The following is a 26,473-nucleotide window of genomic DNA, read 5'->3' on the forward strand; positions in this document are numbered from 1 at the left end:
GGGGGGGGGTGCAAATCGAAAGTTTGAGTGTTTGAGGGGGAGCGCAAATCGAAAGTTTGAGAGGGGGGGGGGTACAAATCGAAAGTTTTGTCCCCGGGTGACGGGAAGGGTCGCTACGCCTCTGGAAGGAGTTTGTCGATTTAAAATAGGTGGTGCCCGCCACCCTACCGATATTTTAGAATGTGCTCTAGAGTAAAAAAAGGTTGGGAACCCCTGATCTAGAGTCTAAATCATACGACCAAACATCGGAAATTTCCAATGATGCACATTTCAGCTTGGGTGCAGAAATAAGAGGATCGTATTTGTTTTCACTACAGACAAAAACAAAAATAACGATTCATCAACTTCTGTAATTAAAGTAACTTGCATTTTAAGCTTTATACACCAACGATGGTGCCGCAACCGACTGCCTCTTGGCGCAGTAAGTATTTAATACAATAAGATTTTCTGTAAACCGTGTAGATCTAAGTAGTTCAGGGATGAACGACACAAAATGTCTCCATAAAAACAACAACATTGATCAATGGCATCTGCATGATTGCAGTGAGTAACCAGTTGACCAGTTACCTCCGGCAGCTGTCTTGTTCGTTGTCTTACAAGAGCAGATAAAAAATGAAGAGGGCAATGAAGTAATCACTAATGTGTTTGGTCCCTTTGTGAACATGATATGTATGGTTATAACAAAGAAACGGCATGGCACATATAACAATACTGCGAGTCACGGTGGCAGTTGGGTGTAGACAGGCAAGGCAAAGACGTCATTGGATAGAGGACATAAAAAAAAAGGTTTGGGCTGTCACTTATAGAACAACTTAGAGCAGTAGAGGGCTGAAAAGTTGGCCGAGAATTATGAGAAAATCAACTGTTGTGTTGTAGCGACCCCATTGGTTAAATGACGATTGCTTTTTTTGGATTGGGGGTCATCCATAAATGACGTCACGCTTTTTTGGACGATTTTTACCTCCCCCCCTCCCCTCCGTCACTCGTCATCACAAAAAGCCAGACCCCCCAAAAATGACGTCACACCTCAACCTACAATCCCCCTCAAAATTGCAGTTGAATTTTTTTTAAACATCGATATTTTTCTAAAATCTTGTTTAAACTATTCCAATTTATTAAAACAGTTATCTAAAACGCGCAATAACGTCTAAAATTCGTTTTCTAACATTGCTTTTTTTAAATGCAAAAATGTGACGTCGCAACATCTGAACCTCCCCCTCATCACACATCCTCACAAAATTACCGACCCCCCTCCATCCTACGAGTGTGACGTCTTTTATGGATGGCCCCTTGATTGAACTAGGTTTAGGACTCTAGCAAGGGTTAAATTTGATCTACGGTTAGGGCTATGTTTTGGGTTAGCTTAGAAAACTAGGTTACTTTTCGGGGTGACAGGACAAAATATCTCAGACAAAATATCTCAGACAAAATATCTCACGGACAAATGATTTCAAGGACAAATGATCTCACGGACAAAAGATACCAGGACAAAACATATCAGCACAAATGATATTTTGTCTGAGATGTTTTGTCTGAGATCATTTGTCATGGAACCTTTTTTAGGGCTAGTATTTAAGTTACCTATAGAACTAGTGATTAATACCATGTAGGATAAGAATATTGACATTGTGTTTATTGATCTTTGGGGTTATAGTAAGATGGTAATAACTCGGTTTATCTTATATATCTCTAACTACAAATTGTGTTTAATGACCTAAACTTACTTTATCTTATCTCACCTGACCTTCCCATCATCGCTGTTAACAGTAAAAGTAAATAACTGAAATTTAACAGGGTAATCCCCTCTTTTTTTAAACAAACAAAATAAAAGTATTTACTAATACTAATTAAACTACTTTTGTTTCATGTGTTTACTGTTAATTACTTATTTATTTAAGTTTAATGTGTTTACTATTTAATTAATTATGCCTATAGCGCTGCTAGATAATCATTGCATTTACAGCAAACAATGAAGCGGGAGTGAATAGTAAGTGTAAGGGTTACTATGCAGGAAATTATTGTATTCTAATTTTTCACGCACGCACGCACGCACGCACGCACACACACACACATGCACGCACGCACGCACACGCGCACACACACACACATGCACGCACAAACAAACACACACACACACGCATGCATAGTTCAGGTCACTTACATTTATTTGTGATAAAATTACTGCTTAAAAATTTCGCTGCGACATGATAGTTTCAACACCACACAGGAGTTTACACATTTTACACACATATTCTCAACCTCTTTGTGATGTTTTGCCAATACAAACCAGTGAATGCAATGATGTCACATAACTCTATAGATTAAGCCAGGGGTTCCCAACCCCGTGCCCGCGCGCGCCATGGCGCCCGCCGAATGATTCGTATGTGCCCGCCTCTCACTATTCGACAGAGACAGAATTTTTTTCATAAACATTATTGAAAGGTTGAAGGGGATGGAAATCGGAAGTTTGAGGGGGGGGGGGGGGTGTGCAAAATCGAAAATTTGAGGGGGGGGGGGGGTGCAAATCGAAAGTTTTGTCCCCGGGTGACGGGAAGGGTCGCTACGAGTTTGTCGATTTAAAATAGGTGGTGCCCGCCACCTTCCGATATTTTAGAATGTGCTCTAGTGTAAAAAAAGGTTGGGAACCCCTGGATTAAGCTAGGCAACGGTTACACCAATTCCTACATTTCTACCATTTATAAGCGCTACCCGAAACGCAAATGTCCGGGCTACCACCAGTGTTTCTTCCAGACTTTTTTCTCCTCCGGGGAGGGTGGGGGGCACTTAATTTTATCGGGGGAGCGCACAACATTTTGCTGGGAAGGGGGGGGGGGGGTGACACTGGTAAAAGTATGTTTTCTATATAAATTCCATTTCGTTCTGGGGGGGGGGGGGGTGTAGACTTTCTTCGGGGGGAGGGGGTGGGGATGGGCTGCCATTTCGCGAAAGTGCTCTAGTAAAACCCATATTATATAAAATCAGGGTTTCACATCTTTCATACAATATACTCTGTATCATTTTCTTTATCTTTCCTTGTGGATTTCATTCCAGCGTCTATTCATCGATGCTAAACGTCATTTTTGATGTTACGCGTATTTCGAACCACTTCTGTTTTGTCATTACTTTCTCCAGTGGCAAAGATAAGGGATTTTAATCTGGCCAACGTGGGCGGCGTGGTCAAAATGTAGAGCGTTTAGCTGCTAGCCCGAAGGTTTCGAGTTCAGATCTTGTGTCTATAAGACGTCCATGGGTCCACCCAATTACGTTGGAGAAAGAAAATGCGACTTGGCGCAGTACTGACTACACCATCCCTTCATATGCGGTGGTCAAGAAACATTTAGTTCACTTCATCTGCCCGGTGGAAAGTTAGATCTAAAAAGGAATCTTTAATTTTTTAATGTGCACTTTTAACTTCAGTTCTATATATAAATATTTATATTTACTTTTAAAATTCCCTTTTTCTTTTAGGAAACCCATATCTACAACCCGTCATGTCTCCATCTGTTTTTGCCGAAAGCTTTGATGTCAAAACGGCCAAGGAAATTTTCAATTGTTTTCAAAACAACATGGAAAACTGCACAGATTTTACAGTCGACGTTGGTGGCAACAAGTTCAACTGTCACAAGTTTGTCCTAAGTTCCTGCTCTGGTTTCTTTGAGGCTCTCATGAGGACAGATATGAGAGAAAAATTTGAATCAAGTTGTAAGCTGCATGATATCTCTCCGGAAATATTTGGCCTGATACTGGATGTTATATATAACGCAAAGACTGTTTTAACAGAAGAAAACATGCTTGAAATGTGGCACGCGTCCGTTCAACTGCAGATCAAATTTTTAATATCGGCTTGTGAGAGCTTTGTGAAAGAAAATTTAACCTTGCACAACTATTGGAAAATTTACAAAGAAGCTAAACTGCTGGATGCTAATGAAGTTATAAAAAAAGTAAAACAGTTAATGGTGGCTAATTGTGAGAAAATTGTCAAATCTGACGTCTTAATGCAGCTTTCCTTAGAGGAATTAATGCCCATTTTAATGAACAATTCCTTCCCTGGGGCTGATTCTCTCGTAGGCTCGGTTTTAAAATGGACATGCGCAGACGACTCGTATCTTGATGACGTCACCCCATTTGACGAGATCGACCCAACACTTCGCCGATCATACCTCGGTCTCTTGCTTGCTTTAATTCCCCTCAAAAATACTACCGAAGCCTGTCTGACCAAACTTAAGAACAACAAACATGTCATAGAAAATACAGGTGCCATAACTCTTGTGAGCCTGGTTGCTATCCCGTGCGATAGTGCCACAAAAACGAAAACCACGAAAGTGAATTCCAATTTCACACAGCCGAGTGCATCTCAGCATCCTATCAAGTATGACGCCTCGGAAAGGATCGCTAATTCGAGGCCTTCACACTCGGCGCACGAAGTTCACGACAGAACGGACCAAAGCTCTGATTCAGAAAGTGACATGGGTAACCTTGATTGGGATATTCTTCTGTCTTCATTATGTACAGTTTTATTTTTTCTATTAAGCTTTGCTTGCATTCTATTTTTATTTCGGTATCAACTTTTATTCTAGTCAACAGCCGGATAACAGCGACGTTTCATGGAAACATTTGAGCAGTGCTAAATTAACCGAGCCAGTCTATGTCTAATTCCGTACCCACTTCTCCTTCCCCTAAACAATCATGTAAAACAATGAAACCGCTATTAAACTGGATTAATTAACAATCGACTAAATTACCCCTCTTATTGCATTAAATTGACTATTTAAAATCTAGCTCGATAACTCCGATTTTCCTTTAAAGAATTAAAAAAACAACAAAACCCATTGCATAATCGGAAATACATTTATTTATTTTAGAAAAAAATAATGAAAATTCAGAAATTATACATTGTTTCATTTAATTCAGTTCATTGCCTTATAGATTTTGATAATTTCATTCACATTTTTAAAGCCAGACAGTGAAATAAGCGGCCATGTTTTTAATCAGTCGTGTGAGGCTAAAAAGATTTATATTTATACTAGAATACCCGTCATCCGTTGGATAACTGTGGGTTTCGGGGGTCATCCATCAAAAAACATCACGTCTGTCACTCAGAGGCATAGCGACCCTTCCCGGCGCCCGGGGACAAAGTTTTCGATTTGAACCCCCCCCCCCTCAAACTTTTGATGTGCACCCCCCCCCACTCAAACTTTTGATTTGAACCCCCCTCAACCTATCAATTTATTTTTCCAAACCATTTTGGCGCCCCAACATATGTCCCCCCCCCCCTCCCCCCCTCGACCTCTCCACCCCCCCTTCCCCCCCCCCGCCTCCCCTCCCCACCCCCCGCCTCCCCTCCCCACCCCCCCGCCTCCCCTCCCCTACCGTCCCCCCCCCTCCTCGGGACGCTACTGCAGTGTCACTTATCGTCACAAAAAACAGACCCCACATTCAAATATATGTTTTTTATCTTTTAAAAACACCGAAAACACCGATTTCGGACTATCCCTTCATAAACTGACGTCACAGGTGACCTACTCAACTCTACTTCACCTGCCCAGTGTCCTGCCAAGTCTCAGACAACATGTTTTTATCGTTTAAAAAACAATTCCAGCCGAGCATGTATCTGACCACACTATCCTTTCATATGCTTAGGACAAAGAAACAGATGAACTCTACTTCACCTGCCCTGTATCTTGCCAAGTTCAGATAGGCAACGTTATCATTCACATCTAAAAAAAAAATTAAAAAAAAAATTTCATTGACATATTGGTCTAGAACCCGTGCCTCCTGCATGAGAGCTGACTACGCTACCATTTTAGCTATTTACTCGTGACGTCACAAGTGAATTTTTATACTATACTATGTGTCTCCTTATGCAACTTGATTTACGCGTATAGATTCTAGATCTAGATCTAAAAATAAGTCTAGTAGTACTAACTTTCAAATTAAATTTTATCTTAAATAAGCCAAACAAAGATTTATATAAAATAATTAAGGCCTGAAATAGATTCTAGATGTAGAATTTACATTGAATCTAGTGACCTACATCTAGGCTAGATCTAGATCTAGGCTAGATTCATAAATTTCCTTCGATAGCTGATCTTTAGATCTAGAGAAATTTATCGTAAAACTAAATGAAAAAGACAGTTGAAAATTGATATAAGTGTTGGAACGTAATAAATACAGCAAACGGACGTATTGTTAAAGTTATGACCGACAGAAAATTAGATTTAGAACGCGTTAAACTTTTGAATGGGAACACAATTTTCTTCAATAGACGCCGCCATTTTATTGTACTAAAGAGTAAACAAAAACCTGTGACGTCACTATTCCCACAAAGTTTAGTCAAGGTTTTAACATTTTAAAAAAAAATGGGTTATTCTGCGTAGGAATAAATCAATAAATTAATTAACGTCTTTAAATAAATTTGTGATCAACAGTCTGTCTGCATTAAAAAATTATTCTCTACCTGCATACCATTTTACAGCTTTCCAGATAGAGTCGAACATATCACAATTTTCGATCAGGCAAACAAATAAATATTCAAACATGTAAACAAAGTTGACTTTTAGTAGTATATAGATGTTCAGCACAGTACCATTTATGTAAAAGACATATACAATATATTTAAACAATGCTCTTGTCAGATTCCGATACAAGTTAATTAACACAGAAGGGAACAGATTTGTGCGTGACTTACATCTTCTAACCTCTGCTAGCAAAGATCTTCTCATTCAATGTGAATCTCTACACAGGAAAAAGTGTACATAAGTATGGCGAGTTAATCGTTGAACATTTTTTTGCCTTAGCCACCGGCATATATATATAAACAAGGGAGAGAAACGCTGCTTTACTTATACATACAATATGATGGTTACCTTATATAAGAACTTTTCTTTTATGGTAAATATTTTACACTACAAAACTTAACATGGAGATAATAAAAATGCAAGAATGCTCATAAAAAATGAAACCTTCTTTTTGTTCGTTCATACTTTTAGTTGTTTGATGTCCTTTTCAAAATTAAATCTGTGAAATTATAAATGTAATAAATATGTTGGAAATGGAATAAGAACGTTAACTCCAATCAATTAACCCAGTTCACATTACTACATTAGCGATCCATTAAGCAGATGAAGTAGAGCTCATGTTTTTTGACCTCCGTAAGGGATGGTGTGGTTAGCACTTTGCTCAACTGCATTTACTTTCCCTAACATGAGTTAGGTACCCATCAGAGCTGGGTGGACTCAGGGACGTTCTACTGACTTCGACCCGGATTTGTACTAGAGACTTTCGGGTTAGCAGCCTAGCTGCTTCTAATTAATTAAGACATTGTCCCTAAATGCTGACCAACTATCTCTTCATATTGTGCTGTGGTTACATAATAAGATAAACTCTACTTTACCTATCTCTTCATATTGTGCTGTGGTCAAAGAAACAGATACACTCTACTTCACCTATCTTTTCATATTGTGCTGAGGTCTCATACATAGGTCAACACTACTTCACCTATCCTTTTATATTGTGCCGTGGTAATAGAAACAGATAAACTCTACTTCACCTGTCCTTTTATATTGTGCTGAGATTACAGAAACAGATGAAATCTACTTCACCTATTTTTCATATTGTGCTGAGGTCTCATACATAGGTCAACACTACTTCACCTATCCTTTTATATTGTGCTGAGGACACAGAAACAGATGAACTCTACTTCACCTATCCTTTTATATTATGCTGAAGCCACATAAACAGATGAACACTACTTCACCTATCCTTTTATATTATGCTGAGGCGACAGAAACAGAAGAACTCTGCTTCACCTATCCTTTTATATTATCCTGAGGCCACAGAAACAGATGAATTCTACTTCACCTATCCTTTTATATTATGCTGAGGTCACATAAACAGATGAACACTACTTCACCTATCCTTTTGTATTATGCTGATGCCACAGAAAGAGATGAACTCTACTTCACCTATCCTTTTATATTATGCTGAGGCCACAGAAACAGATGAACTCTACTTCACCTATCCTTTTATATTATGCTGAGTCCACAGAAACAGATGAACTCTACTTCACCTATCCTTTTATATTATGCAGAGGTCACATAAACAGATGAACACTACTTCGCCTATACTTTTGTATTATGCTGAGGCCACAGAAACAGATGAACTCTACTTCACCTATCCTTTTATATTGTGCTGAGGTCACACAAACAGATGAACTCTACTTAATCTGCCTCCCGGAATGACACGTTGGAAAATAAACTTTAAATTAGTTAAAACAAAGCAAAAATAATACAATGTCTATTTTCATGTTGAAAATTTTCTTCCTTTCCCGTGTCATCGGGAATTCCCAAAACCGCGTCCATAATTTCAGTGCAATCGGAGATCACTTTGGTGCAATCGGAGATGAACGCGTTTGTTTTTAACCTTGACGACAAAGATAGAGGTAGTATATTCTTATATTTTCTTCAAATAATTTATCTTTACAACTTTACGTAACACTATTGGATCTGTAACATATCGCTACTCTTCACAATAAGTAATTGTTAATGTTTTTATTAAGAAGTTACGGAATTAGTGAGTGTTATTCAGCATGAAATGACTAAAACATTATTACTAGACCAATAGTAATAGCCAACGACATTCATCGTTGTTTGGTTGCTGAGTCGACCAGTTATTACAGACCTAGATCTAGATTTTAGATCTACAAACTATGTCTAGTCACAATGGACAAACAACGTGTTTTAATTGTACATTAGATCTTCTGACAGCTGCACATTAGTAAAAAAATATTACGCTTAAAGCTAGTTTACACATATATTAAAACATGTTATGTAATAGACATAGATCTAGTTCTAGGTCTAGTATGTGATACACATTTGAACTCAATGATCGTATGGGGTCCAGATCTATGATTCGCCCACACACCCATACGCAATGCACATGAAGGAAAAACTGCGAGATTACAAGAAGTAGGAACATATGCTACTAGATCTGATAATGATTCCCAACCTCGTCTACATACCATTGTAAAATTATCTATGATACATCATGACATGGCTAATCCAGTCTTTCTTTATTCTTTACATATTTTTAATTGTAATGTTGAAAGGGATTTACTCCATCACAATTTACTATTACGTGTCAACATGTTATGCGTGTTATGACCCGTTGACACGGATTGCGGGATAGTTGTTTGATTTGGAAGTTGTCTCTCCTAGATAGGATGCTGTCCAGAGCTATCGAGACTCAATTGCAAGGGAGTTAAAAATCCATTTTTAAATACTGCTTCAAAATTAATAAATTACTTACCAATATCTTCCCACGATTCAGGCCGCTAATTTATAATAGGGCAAATGTTTTTCAGTCTTTATTCTCCGGGATGGGGGGGGGGGGGAGTGGGGATGGTGTGGCACTTGAAATTTACGGGGAGGGGGGTGGGAGCAGACTAAATTTTACGGGAGGGGGCACTAGTAAAAGTATATATTTTCTATATAAATTCTATTTCATTCGGGGGAGGGGGAGGTAGGCTTTCCGATGCCTGAAAGAAACTTTGAGCAGGGCGATGGTAAAGTGTACTAGGAAACAATCGTACCGAAGGAATATTGCTGACCCAGGCGATATTAAATGCACCACTAAACTCATCAAAAGATCAATTGTCATCTGTGGAGACAAGAAAACAATATTTTACTCCCAGCAAGGAGGTTGAAGTTGAAGCTGTTCAGCAGTAGGTCACAGATCCGAATTCCCTCATTTTACATGTGGTGGTCTCCTACATTTCCCACGATTCAGGCCGCTAATTTATAATAGGGCAAGTGTTTCTTTCAGTCTTTATTCTCTGGGATGGGGGGGGGGTGAGTGGGGGGGATGGGGTGGCACTTGAAATTTACGGGGAGGGGGGGGGGGGTGGGAGCAGACTAAATTTTACGGGAGGGGGCACTAGTAAAAGTATATATTTTCTATATAAATTCTATTTCATCCGGGGGAGGGGGGTAGACTTTCCGATGCCTGAAAGAAACTTTGAACAGGGCGATGGTAAAGTGTACTAGGAAACAATCGTCCGAAAGAATATTGCTGACCCAGGCGATATTAAATGCACCACTAAACTCATCATATGAAAAGATCACATTTCATCTTTGAAGACAAGAAAACAATGTTTTATACCCAGCAAGGAGGTTGAACTTGAAGCTGTTCAGCAGAAGGTCACAGATCTGGATTCCCTCATTTTACATGTAGGGGTCTCCTTCATTAAAACGCGGGATAGGGTCGGAGTGGTCGAGTAGGTAAAGCTCATGGTTCATAACCGAAAAGTCTCGAGTTCAAACCATCGGGCAGATGAGGCTTGTTAACGGGGGACAGCGACTCTTCTAGGAGAGACAACTCAATAATCAAATAAATTCTGCTTTGTAATTTGCTTTTGGACAGACAAAGATTATGAATGCAAATCCAAAAAGAAAAGCAGTCTGAAATCGGAGTCAATGGCGCATAACCTGTTAACACTAAATACTTAATTGTGTTAAGTAGAATTAAGAACGAAGAAGCAGAAACGTGGGACAATAAAAAATCCAAGTGCAAACTTTGTCATCTCCAATATTTCACTCATGCCATTATATAATCCTGTGATACATCATTTCATGGACTATGTAGTCTTTCTAAATCACAATTTAAATTTAATATTTTTACACACGAGCAGAACAATTTCAATTTTTACTAGTGACAAATGTGTGTTGGGCGATAACCAATCAAAATTTATAATAAAGCGTGTGAGTTTACTCATGTGTTGCGAAAAGCGTTAGCTTGCTGTGCTGAATACTGTTCTTGATAAAAAGATTGTTCGTTTTTTTTTCTTTTCATTTACTTGTGCAGGTGTTTCCAATAAAATAAGTAAGTAAGTAAAGTTCCCTTTCAAACCTGACGGTCTATGGGGCAAGTGAAGTAGAGTTCACTTGTTTCTGCGACTTCGGCATATAAAGAGATAGTGTGGTCAGTACTATGCCCAGCCGCCTTTACTTACCATAACGTGAGTTAGGTACCCATCAGAGCTGGGTGGACTCAGGGACGGTCTACTGAATTGAACCCGGATTCGAACTCGAGAATTACGGGTTATGAGCAGTTCAGCTCTCTTCCGCTAGTCCACTCCAATAACATAGCAATGTCTATAATTTGACCTTTCTGTTTGCTCGACGTTAGTCGTTGACTAAGAAGGTAGATAACTTCGAAATTTTAGTCTTAAAATGTTAGTGTCCATTTGATTCCTACACATCTTTTCATAAGCCATGACTCATCAGTAAACACATCAGTGGGGAGAGCAAATATTATTGGTTTACTTTATTTTAATGGATTCTCATTATTTGACATTGTGTATCACTGGCAAATATAATTGGTTTACTTTATTTTAATGGATTCTCATTTTTTGATATTGTGTATGACTGGCAAATATCATTGGTTCACTTAACCTGAATGGATTCTCATTATTTGATATTGTGTATCCCTGGCAAATATCATTGGTTCACTTAACCTGAATGGATTCTCATTATTTGATATTGTATATTCCTGGCAAATATCATTGGTTCACTTAACCTGAATGGATTCTCATTATTTGATATTGTATATTCCTGGCAAATATCATTGGTTCACTTAACCTGAATAGATTCTCATTATTTGATATTGTATATTCCTGGCAAATATCATTGGTTCACTTAACTTGAATGGATTCTCATTATTTGATATTGTGTATCCCTGGCAAATATCATTGGTTCACTTAACCTGAATGGATTCTCATTATTCGACATTGTGTATCACTGGCGTTCTGGGTTGTGACTTTGTTTTCCGATCATCATTTCCCGTTAGTGCCCAAGACACAGAGGAAGTAGAGTTCATCTGCTTCAGAGACACGGCATATGAGCGGATAGTGTGGTCAGCACTATGCCCAGCCGCCTTTATCTCCCTAACGTGAGTTAAGTACCCATCAGAGCTGGGTAGACTCATGGACGTTCCACTGATTCGAACGCTGATCGAACTCGAGACTCTCGGGTTAGCAGTATATTTCTCTACCGCTAGGCCACGCCTTACCATATAAGCGATATAAGGTTATCCAAACATTTTTAATATTGTATTATGTTTCTACAATTTTCTAGTCCATGGAAAAATATACACAATATAGAGCTCCAATTTTATGCTTTGCTTTATGATATTTCTAGATGTTGCAGTACAATCTGTGCAGAACTCGACTTTTCTAAAAAATAGTATGCATTAGTTTAGTATAAATAGAAATGATACTTTGCAATTAATTGTGTAGTTTTATTTGGCGTTTATTTGGTAGTTTATATAATGGAAAGCTTTGTTTTTTTTAATCTTGAGGTAGTATTTTAGAATCATATAATAATTATAATTACACAAAGAAAATGATAAACATTTCTGCCGTTTGGTATGGGCTTAATTTATGAACTCAAGATTTCTGCTTTATAGCAGTATAGCTTTGATGTCTTTCGAAAACTTCAGTGTTCTTTTTGTTTCGGTTACGAATAGAGATTTTATATTTTATATTAACTTTTAAAAGTTTTTTTTTCTTTCAGAAAACCAACAGCTATATCCGCCATGTTTCCATCTGCGAGTGCCTCTCTAGATTATGATGATAGGTCCCTTGACGTCCCAATGGCCAAGGAGGTTTTTAAATGCTTGAGAAACAACATGGCTAACTGTACTGACTACACAGTCCATGTTGGCGGCACCAAGTTCAACTGTCACAAGTTTGTCTTAAGTTCCTGCTCTGGTTACTTTGACGCTCTTATAAAGACAGATGTAAGTGAAAAAAAATCGGAATCAAGCTGTACCATAGAGGGCATCGCGCCAGAAATATTTGGTCTGATACTTGATGTGATTTATAAAGGGAAGCATGTTTTAACAGAAGAAAACATGCTTGAACTGTGGCACGCGTCCTCTCAACTGCAGATGCAATTTTTAGTTTCGGCTTGCGAGAAATTCGTGAAAGAAAACATCACGTTGCAAAACTACTGGATAATTTATCAACAAGCTAAACTCTTGGACTCGTGTGTAATTATTAAAAAAGTCAGAAAGTTAATGGTGAATAATTTCCCGAGGATTGTCGAGTCGAAAGTTTTCATGCAACTTTCGTTGGACGACATAATACACTTGTTGACGAAGAATTCGTTCGAAAGAACCTCGCTTGTCGTGAACGCAGTTTTAAAATGGACTTGTTCAGATGACTCGTATCTTACGACTGAAGCAGATACAGATAGCAGAGGGCTGGGTACCAGTAAGGCAGATAGTGACGCTGTCAAAGAAAAATCTGGAAAGGATGATCTAAGAACAACTGACGGGATCAACCCCACACTTCGTCGATCATACCTCGGTCTCTTGCTGGCTTTAATTCCTCTCAAAGATGCGACGGAGTCATGCCTGATCAAACTTACGAACAACAAACACGTCATGGAAAATACAGGTGCCATAACTCTTGTAAGGCAGCTGGGTGCTAAAGCACTGGGTGGTAGAAAATCACCTGGTCTTTCAAAACGCTTCAAGTCAAATTCATACTCCGAGAATTCCAGTTCATCGGATGAAGCCAAAAGAATCAGAAAAAGAAGACTCAGAAAATACTGTAAAATACATTCACATTCGAGCAAATCAAGCGAGTCGGACGAGCCTTACTTAATGAACGATCCTTACTTAATGGACGATCCTCAGCCCACGATATTCGATCGATTTTTGTTTGCTCTTTATGTCGTCTTGGGCGTCTTGGCCTTCATCTTTGCAATCTTGGTCTTGCAATTGCTACTCTACTAGATTATACGTGACGACTTTGTCATCTCTAGGATGATTCGCCACTCCCTTGGCAAACGCAAATAATAAAAAAAAAAAAAACACTGCATGCAAATCGACCGAGCCATTTAAAAACTTACACCGCTATTACATTTATTATTTAGTATGTAACTTTTTACTGCTTTCAATGTCCTTTATAACATAGATACAAGATTTTTTTTTTGAAAACCATAATTTTGATTTTCAATGCTGTAATGAGTTATAAACAGGCTATGTAATTGAGTACTAATTTATAGACCACTTGTGACTAAACTATTTTAACGTTCGGTTACATTTATATAAAAAAGTACCAATCGATTTCAATGAAATGGAACATCTTTACCTGGAAAGACAAACATAGTGAGATTGTAGAACTAAGCCTTTTGCCATACAGTTGGTAATTAATTACGTTATTACGTAATTTGTAAAGCAATAATGTACACCTTTTTTTTTTTAAAACAATGAAGTTGAGCAGTTAGGCGTCATTTTCATAGAATTCTAACACTGACTTAAAGAATGTATAAAAACTTTGTTAAATATGGTATTCTTAGATATCTTTAAAAGACCAGTTAACGCAAGAAGAAAGCGAATGTATGTAACTGTGATACAGACCATCTGATGTATGCTTGCAAGGCCTAGGTAACATATAATGTTTACTTACACAGAAGTAAGGGTGTATGTGTACGTGTATCATAAAAAACCCGTGGTCAGGGATTACTACATAATGGTTAAAGAATATAAACTCATGAGAGTAATAATGAGTTATCTATTAATACTATATATATTTATATTTAATTCTTTAAGTAACATTTAATTCTATAAAATAACATACATGATTCATCCTATAAATACCATTTTAATTTCAAGATTTTTTTTTTAGATAAATGAGAGGATATGATAGTTTTTATAAATTTTTATACGGACGTTCTATTTATGATAGATTATTTACATTTTAAACATTGCATCATGCTAATAAAGATGTGAGACTTATCATGAAAAATTAACACAGTTTTTAATTTTGTGTTGTAAAATTCTGTGAAATGTTGTATGTTACAAATATATTGCAAGTATTATATACCTCAAATTTAACAAAAGTTCCGGTGAACACTTGTTGAGAAAGGCAGTACTAAAACACAATACTGGTAAATTTAACATATGCTAATGCATGAAATAAGTTGTTTAGAAATTCTATCGGCAAAGTTTTTGATCAGTGTTTCCAGACTTTATTTTCTCCGGGGGGTGGGGGGAGAGGGGGGGGGGGGCGGACACAATTTACGTATATAAGAAACAACGAAAATATCATAGATACATAAGCGGATTGTCAAACAAATCTAAAACTTATGTCGTTTTTTAAATTTAGCTGTGATTTTCAAAGCTTCAAAATTCCATACACAATAATTGACTAATTGGACATATATAAACAATGTTAAAATGTTTTGTGGAAAGCATTACACACACACACACACACATACACACACACACGCACGCACACGCACACACGCACGCACCCACACCCACACAAACACGCATGTACGCACACGCACACACACACACACACGCACACAAGCATGCATGCACATGCGAATTTCTGGTAAATTTACGCAAGTTAAATTATTGACGGAAAATTGTTTTCCATCTCCATGTTGTAATGAAATGATTAGTTGTAGATTTCCTAACAAAAAACGTTGCATGAAACTAACCTTTTTAGGCGCTAAAAGCCCATACAAAATTAAACATTTACAAATAAAAGATACATAATTAGTTGTAGGCCTAAATGTATTATTGCTTAAGCTATAGCCATGTAAAAATAATACATAAAAAGTACGAACATCTTTGTCCCAATGTAATTATTTTCCAAATAATTATCATTTTTTTGAAAATCGCTGAATATAGTATAAAAAACATTCAGTTATAATTTGATTGAATTGTTGCAAGAGTCAAAAAGCTCATTAGAGGCATAATATTCTCTGAATAAATGAAACAAAAGGCTGAAAATACTCCAGGATTTTGTTTGTTAAATAATCAACAATGTTTGATGCATAATTTTAATTTTTTTACACAAAACATACTGACAAGGCTATATGTTCCAACATTGGTAGGATCAGGATTTACGTTTTTTTAATAACAAAATTATTAAAATCATTTTTTAGCTTTTAAATAAATAAACAAAAAATATTTTTTACGCTTAAAACAACAAAAAACGCCGTGGGAGATATAGGCCTACAATACAAAATATAATTTCATATGTAACTAAATATTAAGCTTAAGGCAGAATACCTTTTCTACCAACATTTTGTTTGACGCTTCATCTGTTTTCTAGCAAGTTACTAACTTTAGAAAAAAATAATAACAAAATGTAACTGATCTAACACCGCGATAAAGTGGTTATTTATAAGCTAATCTGATTTTTTATTTACAATGTCAGACTAAAAATATCTTAAATTCCAACACACTGCTTACATATTATTTCATGCCATGACAATGTTAGTTTGTTAAGCAATGTACTTAAACGGTCTAATATTTGAAGATTAGTTTCGAATTTGTAGGATTTGATCTTCGTGTTTTCAAATGCTAACGTTAATGGACACCTTAGGCCTGAAGGAAGTTTTTGTGAAGACTTATTTAAAATTGGTGTCGTTTTAATTTTTAACTCTATGATCTTTCTGTTACAGTCGAGCTAGCATTGTGTCCAAACAATAACATAATTACCTCCTTATATTAGTAAATTTAAATAAAGAACTCTTTGAAGATGCAATTTAACAAAAAATAGAAATATTCAAATTCCAATTTATTTACTTACGAGCCGACCCGCGGCATATCATACGCCGCTATTTAATTGTTTTATTTTCTACTTTTCAGTAATTCATAATTTGTGAATTCGACAGTAGGCCTACCTATGCTGCCACTGAAAATATTTGCTTTAAAACACTATCAGTAGGTCGTTAAGGACGATACTACACCCACCCTCATTTCCCCCAACCCCAACCCCAACCACTACCCTACACCCCCCCCCCCCCCGTGAAAGCAGCCTCCTCTTAGTTACCTCCCCTAAGTTTAAAATCGTTTCTAACTAAATTATCTGCCCATAATAGCTGTCACTAAACCCGGCTCCACGAATGTAAACATTTAGCGTGAACCACAGCTCACCAGACCATGTAGGGGTGGGTTGGTAGGGAGCGCGCTCACAGCTTGTTTTCTAGCGTCTCCAAGAAGAGAATTATATATATATATATATATATATATATATATATATATATATATATATATATATATATATATATATATATATATAGATAGATATTATTGGTGAACGTACAGGGTGTGGTAGAATTGGGTAGGTGAAGAGAGGTTAGGTTCACCTAGGAAAGTGATAAGAAAGTTTTGGAAAGTTTAGGTGAATTTACGTATCTACAGTTTATGTTAGGTAATGTTAGATCAGACGCTCAATAAGGCGATGTAAGTTTTTTGAAGTGAGGTTGGACAAGACAGAGATAACCTTTGACCTTAAGACGATTAGCATAGTCTATGAAAACTCTAGAGATTGACAGTCTCTTCTAAGATCAGTGCACCATCGCATGTCTCCTGGTGTAGAGTTTCTTACACCCGTATTAAAGGTAAGTTATCTTGTGTCTACCCAGTTTCTTCCAGGCATCTGTTCGGGGGGGGGGGGGGCTTTGCCCCATCGAAAAAATTCTACCGCCTCCCCCCCCCCCCCCCGAACGAAATGAAATTTATATAATTTATACAGAAAAATAAAAATGTAACAGTGTCCGCCCCTCCGAATAAAGTCTACCGCCCCCCACCCCCTCCCCCCCCCGAAAATTTCAAGTGCCCCCCCGGAGAAAAAAGTCTGGAAGAAACACTGTGTCTACCTAGTGAGTTCAGTTTTGTTATTCCTATTCAGCTGTGTTTAGTTTGCTGTACTATACGGTAAATATTGGACCATTTTAGCAAAAGGATATGGTTTAGTTATTGTAGTTATGTTTGTTCGCTACACACCCCACAGCAAGCCAATATTTCTACTCTACACAATCATAATGAGCTGCGCTTGAAGAAGTTTGTAACAAGGTAATACCCTAGCGTCGGGAATTCCCAATGCGTCTAGGCTTGGTTTTGTAAGTGTTGGTGCGATCATAGTTGAACACAACTGTTGTTATTGCTGACGGCAAACTAAAAGGTAATGTTTTTTTTAGAATCTATAAAATTATATTAGTTAACCTTCTTAGATTTGTATTCTAAAGGTAGAACAGTAAAATATTTCCATTCGGCACAGTAAGATTTTAATTTAAATGCCTTTTACGGATATGGGTATACAGTAAACAGGTTGTGTATTTCATAACAAAATCTAACAAACGACCAATACACACTAGCTAACATTGGCTAACAAATACTAACAACATATTTGCTAAAAGAACTGCTGGAAATAGAAGCATAATGGCGAAAATCAGTGACGCTGTAAAGGGGATTTTGATAACAACGGCGCGAAAAGTTGCGAAAATTAAATATATATATTTATCAGCGATGTCGGTACACTATGAAAGGAAAGTAGATACATGAACCGAAAAACGACTCAGAGAAAAATGCCAAATTAAATTGAGACAAAACAGGCAAAATGATCGTTTACAAAACAGGCAAAATGATCGCTTACAAAACAGGCAAAATGATCGTTTACAAAACAGGCAAAATGATCATTGACAAAAGTGGCAAAATGACCGTTGACAAAACAGGCAAAATGATCGTTTACAAAACAGGCAAAATGATCATTGACAAAACAGGCAAAGTGATCGTTGACAAAACAGACAAAATGATCATTGACAAAACAGGCAAAATGATCGTTGATAAAACAGGCAAAATGATCGTTGACAAAACAGGCAAAATGATCATTGACAAAACAGGCAAAATGATCATTGACAAAACAGGCAAAATGATCGTTGACAAAACAGGCAAAATCAACAGTGACAAAACAGGAAAAATGATCGTTGACAAAACAGGCAAAATAATCATTGACAAAACAGGCAAAATGATCTTTGACAAAACAGGCAAAATTACCGTTGAAAAAACAGGCAAAATGATCGTTGACAAAACTGGCAAAATGACCGTTGACAAAACAGACAAAATGATCGTTGACAAAACAGGCAAAATGATCATTGACAAAACAGGCAAAATGATCATTGACAAAACAGGCAAAATGATAATTGACAAAACAGGCTAAATGACCTTTGACAAAACAGGCAAAATGACCTTTGACAAAACAGACAAAATGACCGTTGACAAAACAGGCAAAATAATCATTGACAAAACAGGCAAAATGATCTTTGACAAAACAGGCAAAATGGCCGTTGACAAAACAGGCAAAATGATCGTTAACAAAACTGGCAAAATGACCGTTGACAAAACAGGCAAAATGATCGTTGACAAAACAGACAAAATGACCGTTGACAAAACAGGCAAAATGATCGTTGACAAAACAGGCAAAATGACCGTTGACAAAACAGGCAAATTGACCGTTGACAAAACAGGCAAAATGATAGTTGACAAAACAGGCAAAATGACCGTTGACAAAACAGGCAAAATGATCGTTGACAAAACAGGCAAAATGACTGTTGACAAAACAGGCAAAATGATAGTTGAGAAAACAGGCAAAATGATAGTTGAGAAAACATGCAAATATGATAATTGACAAAACAGGCAAAATGACCGTTGATAAAACAGGCAAAATGATCATTGACAAAACAGGCAAAATGATCATTGACAAAACAGGCAAAATGATAATTGACAAAACAGGCAAAATGACCTTTGACAAAACAGACAAAATGACCGTTGACAAAACAGGCAAAATGATCGTTGACAAAACAGGCAAAATGACCGTTGACAAAACAGGCAAAATAATCATTGTCAAAACAGGCAAAATGACCTTTGACAAAACAGACAAAATGACCGTTGACAAAACAGGCAAAATGATCGTTGACAAAACAGGCAAAATGACCGTTGACAAAACAGGCAAAATGAATGTCGTAAAAGTAAAAGTACGCCTGAGTTAGTTCATCAGACCCAACAACAACAAATAATGAAAATACTAAGATAGATATGCGTTACATTTACGTCAAGGTGATTACTAAATACACATAGATACATATGCATTACATTTACGTTAAGGTGATTACCAAATACACTTAGATACATATGCATTACATTTACGTTAAGGTGATTACCAAATACACTTAGATACATATGCATTACATTTACGTTAAGGTGATTACCAAATACACTTAGATACATATGCATTACATTTACGTTAAGGTGATTACCAAATACACTTAGATACATATGCATTACATTTACGTCAAGGTGATTACCAAATACACATAGATACATATGCATTACATTTAAGTCAAGGTAATTAACAAAAATACAAAGATAAATATGCATTACATCTAAGTCAAAGTGATTATCTTAAATTAAAAGATACATATGCATTACATCTAAATCCGGGGAATCGCCAAAATACGCTCAGGACTTTATATTTGACTTCACTGAAGCGATCGAATAACCAAGCTCACAGTAGATGTATGTCTCAAGTAGCTGCGGATCTACACAACCTTATATGTGGTTTCAAAATATTACTGCGACTAGAAAAGCAAAAAAGACGGGATATCAAAACGTCGAGTAGATAATAATGATATTCTAGAAAAGAAATAATTCTAGTGTGCAACATAGCAAAACCTACGATCCAACTCCTAGAACAAAAATCTTTCTTTGTTGTCCACAATTCCTAAACACGAAACTCCAGCTTATATAATTACAGGTTTAATATAGACACAGCTATCATGCGAATAGTTTTGCTCATTTTTACTAAATATCACACATAGATAAGCTAATATAATATAGCTATCTATATAATTCTCTTCTTGGAACCGCTAGAAAAAACCAAGCTGTAAGCGCGCCTAGCAGTCCCCTCTCTTCCTCTCTAGGCATATCGTTACAACCCCCATCCCCACATGGTCTGGTGATCTGTGGTTCACGCTAAATGTTTACAATCGTAGAGCCGAGTTTAGTGACGGCTATTAGGGACAGATAATATAGTTTGAAACGATTTTAAACTTACGGGAGGTAACTAAGAGGAGGCTGCTATCACTGGTGGGGGGGGGGGGGGGGGGTTATCGTTCTTAACGACCTACTGATAGTGTTTTAAAGCAAATATTTTCAGTGGCAGCATTGGTACTGTCGGATTCACAAATTATGAATTACTGAAATGTAGAAATAAAACAACTAAATAGCGGCATATGATACGCCGCGGGTCGGCTCGTACTAATAGAAACTCTAATTCTAGTTAAATTTAAACGAAATGATAGACTCAAATACTTCTGCTTAAAGTATTACTTCTAAAAAAAATAAGTTTGCCTTTAAGTTCCTAAAATAAAATTTGTTTAATAAACCAAAATTCGCATTTTTTTTTCTTCTTCTTCGTCCTTGATTTTAGCGTTGGAAAAGATCCCCTCCAACACAATAATGTATACGTGTCAACTGGTTATGCGCCATTGATGCAATTGACTCCGATTTTAGCCTACTTTTCTTTATGGATTTTCTTCCATAGCCTTTGTCCAACCAAGAACAAAATACAAGGCAGCAGTTGTTTAATTTTGGAGTTGTCTCTCCTAGAAGAGTGGCTGTCCCCAGCTAACGAGCCTATTCTGCCCAAGGGTTCAAACTCGAGACATTTCGGTTAAGCAACCATGAGCGTTAACGCCTCCACCACGCCGATCTATCTTTACTACAATGAATATATTTAAATTCTTATTTAATTTTTCCCCCAGAAAACCACCATCTACAGCCATGAATTATTCCACCTGTGTGTCCCTATTTGACGGGGTCGACTTTCACGTAGCTAAGGAAGTTTTCCAATGTTTCCAAAACAACATGGGAAAATTCACAGACTTTACCGTCAACGTTGGCGACACCAAGTTCAACTGTCACAAGTTTGTCCTAAGTTCCTGCTCTGGTTTCTTTGAGGCTCTTATAACAGATATGAGAGAAAAATCTGAATCAAGCTGTACCATAGAGGGCATCTCGCCAGAAATATTTGGCCTTATACTAGAAGTCATCTATAAGGGGAAACATACTCTAAATGAAGGAAACATGTTTAAAATGTGGCACGCATCCAAACAACTGCAGATCAAATTTTTAGTTTCATTATGTGAAAACGTCGTGAAGGAGAGAGTAAATTTACAAAACTACTGGCAAATATTTACTGATGCTAAGCTGCTGGATTCATGTGACGTCATGGCTAGAGTAAAAGAATTTATGGTGATCATTTTTTCAAAGTTTGTAGAATCAAGCGTCTTCATTGAGCTTTCTTTGGACGATTTAAAATACATTTTAACTGACAATAATCGGTATGTTAAAACCGATTTAGTCGTGCAGGCCATTTTGAAATGGACATTTTCAAATGACTCTCTTCTCACAAATGAGCCAAATAAAGATATCACAGCGCCATGCACAGCTGAGGCGGAAAACGATCCTCGAGATGGAAATACAAACAATACTACAAAGGACACGGGTGACTTACCACTCCGAAGATCATACCTTGGTCAGTTACTTGCATTAGTCCCTCTCAAGGAAACAAGCAATGCCTGCCTGGCTAAGCTAATGAACAACCGATTCGTCATGGAGGATTTAGATGCCATAGCTCTTGTAAACAAGATCGCTGCTACAAGATTTGATGCCACAGAAAAAGAGAATGTGCATCAGGGCAAAAAAGTGATTTTTAAAGACTTGAAAGTGACTTCACTTTTATCACTATCAAGCTCTAGCGATGAATTAGACTCTATGACCAAAAACCAACTTAACTCTTGGTCTAGATCTAATACAAAAGAACAACCTCTAGGAAAAAAGGTCGCTGCCACAAGAATTGATAAAATGAAAAAAAAGAAGATTTTTCTTGACAAAAAAGGCAACAAAATAATGTTCAAAGACTTGAAAGTGCATCCCCTTTTAATACAATCCGACTCGGATGATGACGCTGACCCCATCACAAAAAGAAGACGGTACAACCCGCCGAAATCTTATGCAACGAGAAATGCACAGCCTCTAGTAGACAAGTTCGCTGCTACAAATTTTGGTGCCACGGAAACATTGTTTACACATCAAGACACATTTATGAATGCAAACAAAATCATTTCAAAAGACATAACATCGAATTTTTCTGATGTGTTTTGTCACGCGACAATAATATTACCCAGCTCTGCTTCTAAATCTGATAAAATGAAAAAAGACCAGTCCAGCTCAGCTGGTGGACTTGATCGAACCGCGGCTAGAAGAGTTACACCATTAGGCAGATATAGCAACTATAGATTTCTGTATTTCCTGCTCCTTGTATCTACTTGTACTTTTCTCTGTTTCTTTTTAATAACATTGATAATCTGTTAAATTATTCTATTAACATTCTTATGTATAACACATCTGTCTATTTATAACCATAAACAAGGGTTTATATGGCTTAAATCAATTGATCTGTGAAGAACTGCAAATCACAACTATAACATTCTTAATCACCAATCTCATTGTCTCGAAGCATTCATCATTTAAAAAAAAAGTATACTTAATTATTTCCTGTTTTTTTTAAAACTGCAACATTGATTTATGTTTAAGTTAACATATGCATTTTTGATGAGCACATGTAACCAGCGACAGGTCGGATATTTCAGGGTCTAAATTGAGCTGAGGTCTGTTTAAAATACTCACTTGACCTATGCATTTACGTCGATTCAGCTAATTCTCTTTTAGTTTCGTTGTATTTGTGAAACGTAAATGTGTAATAATCTACCAGTATAGGCTATTAAATACATTTAGTAGCAAGAATAGCCTTTCTTTTAATTGAGAATAGCCTTTGTTTGTTTAAAGCACCAGCACTGATTGAAATAAGCAATTATTTGGATAATGTACAAGTACGAGTTGATTAACAAAGTAGTGTGCACATTTTGACTGGGCTTTTTACCATCGAGTGTATTCTAGTATGGATCAGAAAATATCAGATATAATTTGTCAATGCTGAGAATGTATATACACATGAGGTCGATCCACAAAAAGTGGATGCTGTAACATTCAAAACTTGGTGCTCAAACATTTTATATTGTTTTATTATTACAAAAATTTATCTTATTACTTTATATAAACATAACATGAAGATTAAATAAAGGTGATCATTGTAACAAAGTTTTAAAATACTGTTTGATCTTTTAGTTGTGTTGTTAACATGCCGAAAATTTTCAAATCGTGAAGGGCATAGATTCATTTAATATAAACCACTGTATTAATTAGTCTATTGTGTTCATAGAAAATTAGTAGGTTTGAAGATATTTCCTTCTTAGATTTCTGACTTTTTGATAAAACTTTTTTAGCTTTTCTTATTTAAACGAGACTATAGCAGCCGTTTATTCCATTACAATTTGGGCGTGGTTTGTCATTGTCTATGTCATAATTAAACGGCCTAATCAGTAGCTACGGGTTCGGTCCAACGTTCATATGTAGAATCCATCTGGGACTCTGAAGCTCAGTATGGCCAGTTCTATGCACAGCCGACGTAGTTACCCCGAAACTTGAGTCAGATATCAATCCAAGTTGGCAGAACTCAAGTCAGACATACAGATTCTATACTGAGTTTCGATAACAAAACTTTAGTTTCATGTTTTCTAAAAAAAAACAAAAATAAAATAAAATAAATTAAATAGGTGTTTTCCTAATTTAATTCTTAAAACTTCAAAGTGTGTTCGTAATCAGCAACCGAAGTGTTTTTTTTTTGAGGCCTTATGAAATTACAATTCGTAACGCCACAAATAATTCTGTCAGGCTGACGAATTTCTAGCGACGGATACGCAAAGGTCACCTACTATTGCCAATAGAGTAACAGCAGTAGGTATATAGCATACGAAACATGCGCAAAATCTTAGTCTAAATTATTTTTATAAAAAAAAAAACTCGAAAAGTCTATATAACATGTTCAACGGAAAAAAAGTGTCTCATTACGCCTCAAGTTATTTAGGAATATTGTTATTGAAAGCTAAATTAAAAATTATTACTTTTTTTTTGGATAAACATTTTGTTTTGTTTGAGAATTGGATATTTGAGTTTCTGCTTTAAAATGTTCATTTAAAAAAAAACAACCTCAGAACTTAAGAGAGTTTTGTTATACTCAAATATATAGAGCTATAGTGTTTCGACCTTACGACAATTCGTCGTTCACTACCACAAGTATTGAGATGTGCAGTGTCTTGTACTATCAGTGAAATATTACGTGTCTATTGTTGTAGATTCACGGGTTCCTGCATTGCAACTGTGAAGTTTAATTCTTTTGTGGGGACCGAAGGAACTTGAAGTTTTTGAGAAAGGATAATGTCGTCAGTACTATGCCCAGCCGCCTTTACTTTGCCAAACGTAAGTTAGGTACCAATCAGAGCTGGGTGGTTTCAAGGGCGTACTACTGATTTGAACCCGGATTTGAATCTAAGACTTTGGGGCTAGAAGTCTAGCTTTCTACCACTAGGCCACGCCGTTACATATAGAACACTATACTCCTCACGATAGAGCAGTAGTGTTTTCCTAAATAGCAATAGTGTTTGACTTAACACTCTATAGCGATAGTGATTGAGTAAACCCTATTGAGTAGTAGTGTTTGACTCCACTCTATAGAGCAGTAGTGTTTAAATAAAACCTATAAAGCAGTAGTGTGACTCCACTCTATAGAGCAGTAGTGTTTGACTCCACTCTAAAGAGCAGTAGTGTTTGACTCCACTCTATAGAGCAGTAGTGTTTGACTCCACACTATAAAGCAGTAGTGTTTGACTCCACTCTATAGAGCAGTAGTGTTTGACTCCAATCTATAGAGCAGTAGTGTTTGACTCCACTCTATAGAGCAGTAGTGTTTGACTCCACTCTATAGAGCAGTAGTGTTTGACTCCACTCTATAGAGCAGTAGTGTTTGACTCCACTCTATAGAGCAGTAGTGTTTGACTCCACACTATAAAGCAGTAGTGTTTGACTCCACTCCATAGAGCAGTAGTGTTTGACTAAACCCTAAATAGCAGTGGTTTCAAAACAAATGCCACATATTGTTACATGATTGTCCTTAAGGAAGATGTGAAAGATTTAGCCATCTGTGTAAGTGTGGTTATATCTTAGTGTTTTATAATGCAAATGTTATCAACAAATCAGGTTTGAAGGTTGGTTTGTAATTCAGCACTTAACCGTTGGGCCACGCCTTCGCATGCTTACCATACAGTAAATAAATTGTACAAAGTTAGCAAAAAATGTTTGTCATTGAGTCATTGTAGACCCGTTTGTTACATGACAATGTGAGCACGTATTCGACGTTCTACACACTTTTAGCTGTGTTTTAATAAGAATGTCGTAATATAATAATACTCTATCATCGGGGATTCCCAAATTCGGCATTCGTTGTTTTAGTGCAATCGCAGTTGAACGTGACTATTTTGTTATCAATGGCGGCAAACTAAAAACTAATGTCACCTGTATACTTAATTTAAGGGGGCAGGTACACCCAGAATTATTGAAAAATCGTTTTTTTCGAATACTGTTGTATGGTGAATGTTATTTTATTCAGAATCCATTTCTCTATCCGTCTGTATGCATTAATTTGACCTGAGTG

The 26,473-nt window shown here is 36.8% G+C and overlaps 3 protein-coding genes across 4 annotated transcripts; all 3 read left to right on the forward strand.

The window, feature by feature from the left end:
• The first annotated feature begins 306 nt into the window (after positions 1 to 306).
• On the forward strand, positions 307 to 6,943 carry LOC131926873 (kelch-like protein 23). 2 transcript variants are annotated; one of them, XM_059282496.1, is made up of 3 exons: positions 307 to 421; positions 3,469 to 4,470; positions 6,636 to 6,943. In XM_059282496.1, the coding sequence occupies exons 1-3, from the start codon at positions 391 to 393 to the stop codon at positions 6,650 to 6,652; spliced, it is 1,050 nt and encodes a 349-aa protein (XP_059138479.1). In that variant the 5' UTR covers positions 307 to 390; the 3' UTR covers positions 6,653 to 6,943. The 2 variants fall into 2 exon arrangements, with proteins under 2 accessions (XP_059138479.1, XP_059138478.1); XM_059282495.1 differs by lacking the exon at positions 6,636 to 6,943 and having other exon boundaries at positions 3,469 to 5,013.
• Positions 6,944 to 8,372: 1,429 nt separating this feature from the next.
• LOC131927062 (kelch-like protein 40) lies at positions 8,373 to 14,816 on the forward strand. Its single transcript, XM_059282724.1, has 2 exons — positions 8,373 to 8,440; positions 12,570 to 14,816. The coding sequence occupies exon 2, from the start codon at positions 12,592 to 12,594 to the stop codon at positions 13,795 to 13,797; it is 1,206 nt and encodes a 401-aa protein (XP_059138707.1). The 5' UTR covers positions 8,373 to 8,440; positions 12,570 to 12,591; the 3' UTR covers positions 13,798 to 14,816.
• Positions 14,817 to 17,945: 3,129 nt separating this feature from the next.
• Positions 17,946 to 24,018, forward strand: LOC131927229 (uncharacterized). Its single transcript, XM_059282993.1, has 2 exons — positions 17,946 to 17,989; positions 21,627 to 24,018. The coding sequence occupies exon 2, from the start codon at positions 21,646 to 21,648 to the stop codon at positions 23,236 to 23,238; it is 1,593 nt and encodes a 530-aa protein (XP_059138976.1). The 5' UTR covers positions 17,946 to 17,989; positions 21,627 to 21,645; the 3' UTR covers positions 23,239 to 24,018.
• The last annotated feature ends 2,455 nt before the right edge of the window (positions 24,019 to 26,473 follow it).

The sequence above is a fragment of the Physella acuta genome, unplaced genomic scaffold (genome assembly GCF_028476545.2).
Source record: "Physella acuta isolate Inbredline_101_S28 unplaced genomic scaffold, ASM2847654v3 ptg000087l, whole genome shotgun sequence".
In the NCBI taxonomy this organism is placed as follows: Eukaryota; Metazoa; Mollusca; class Gastropoda; family Physidae; genus Physella; species Physella acuta.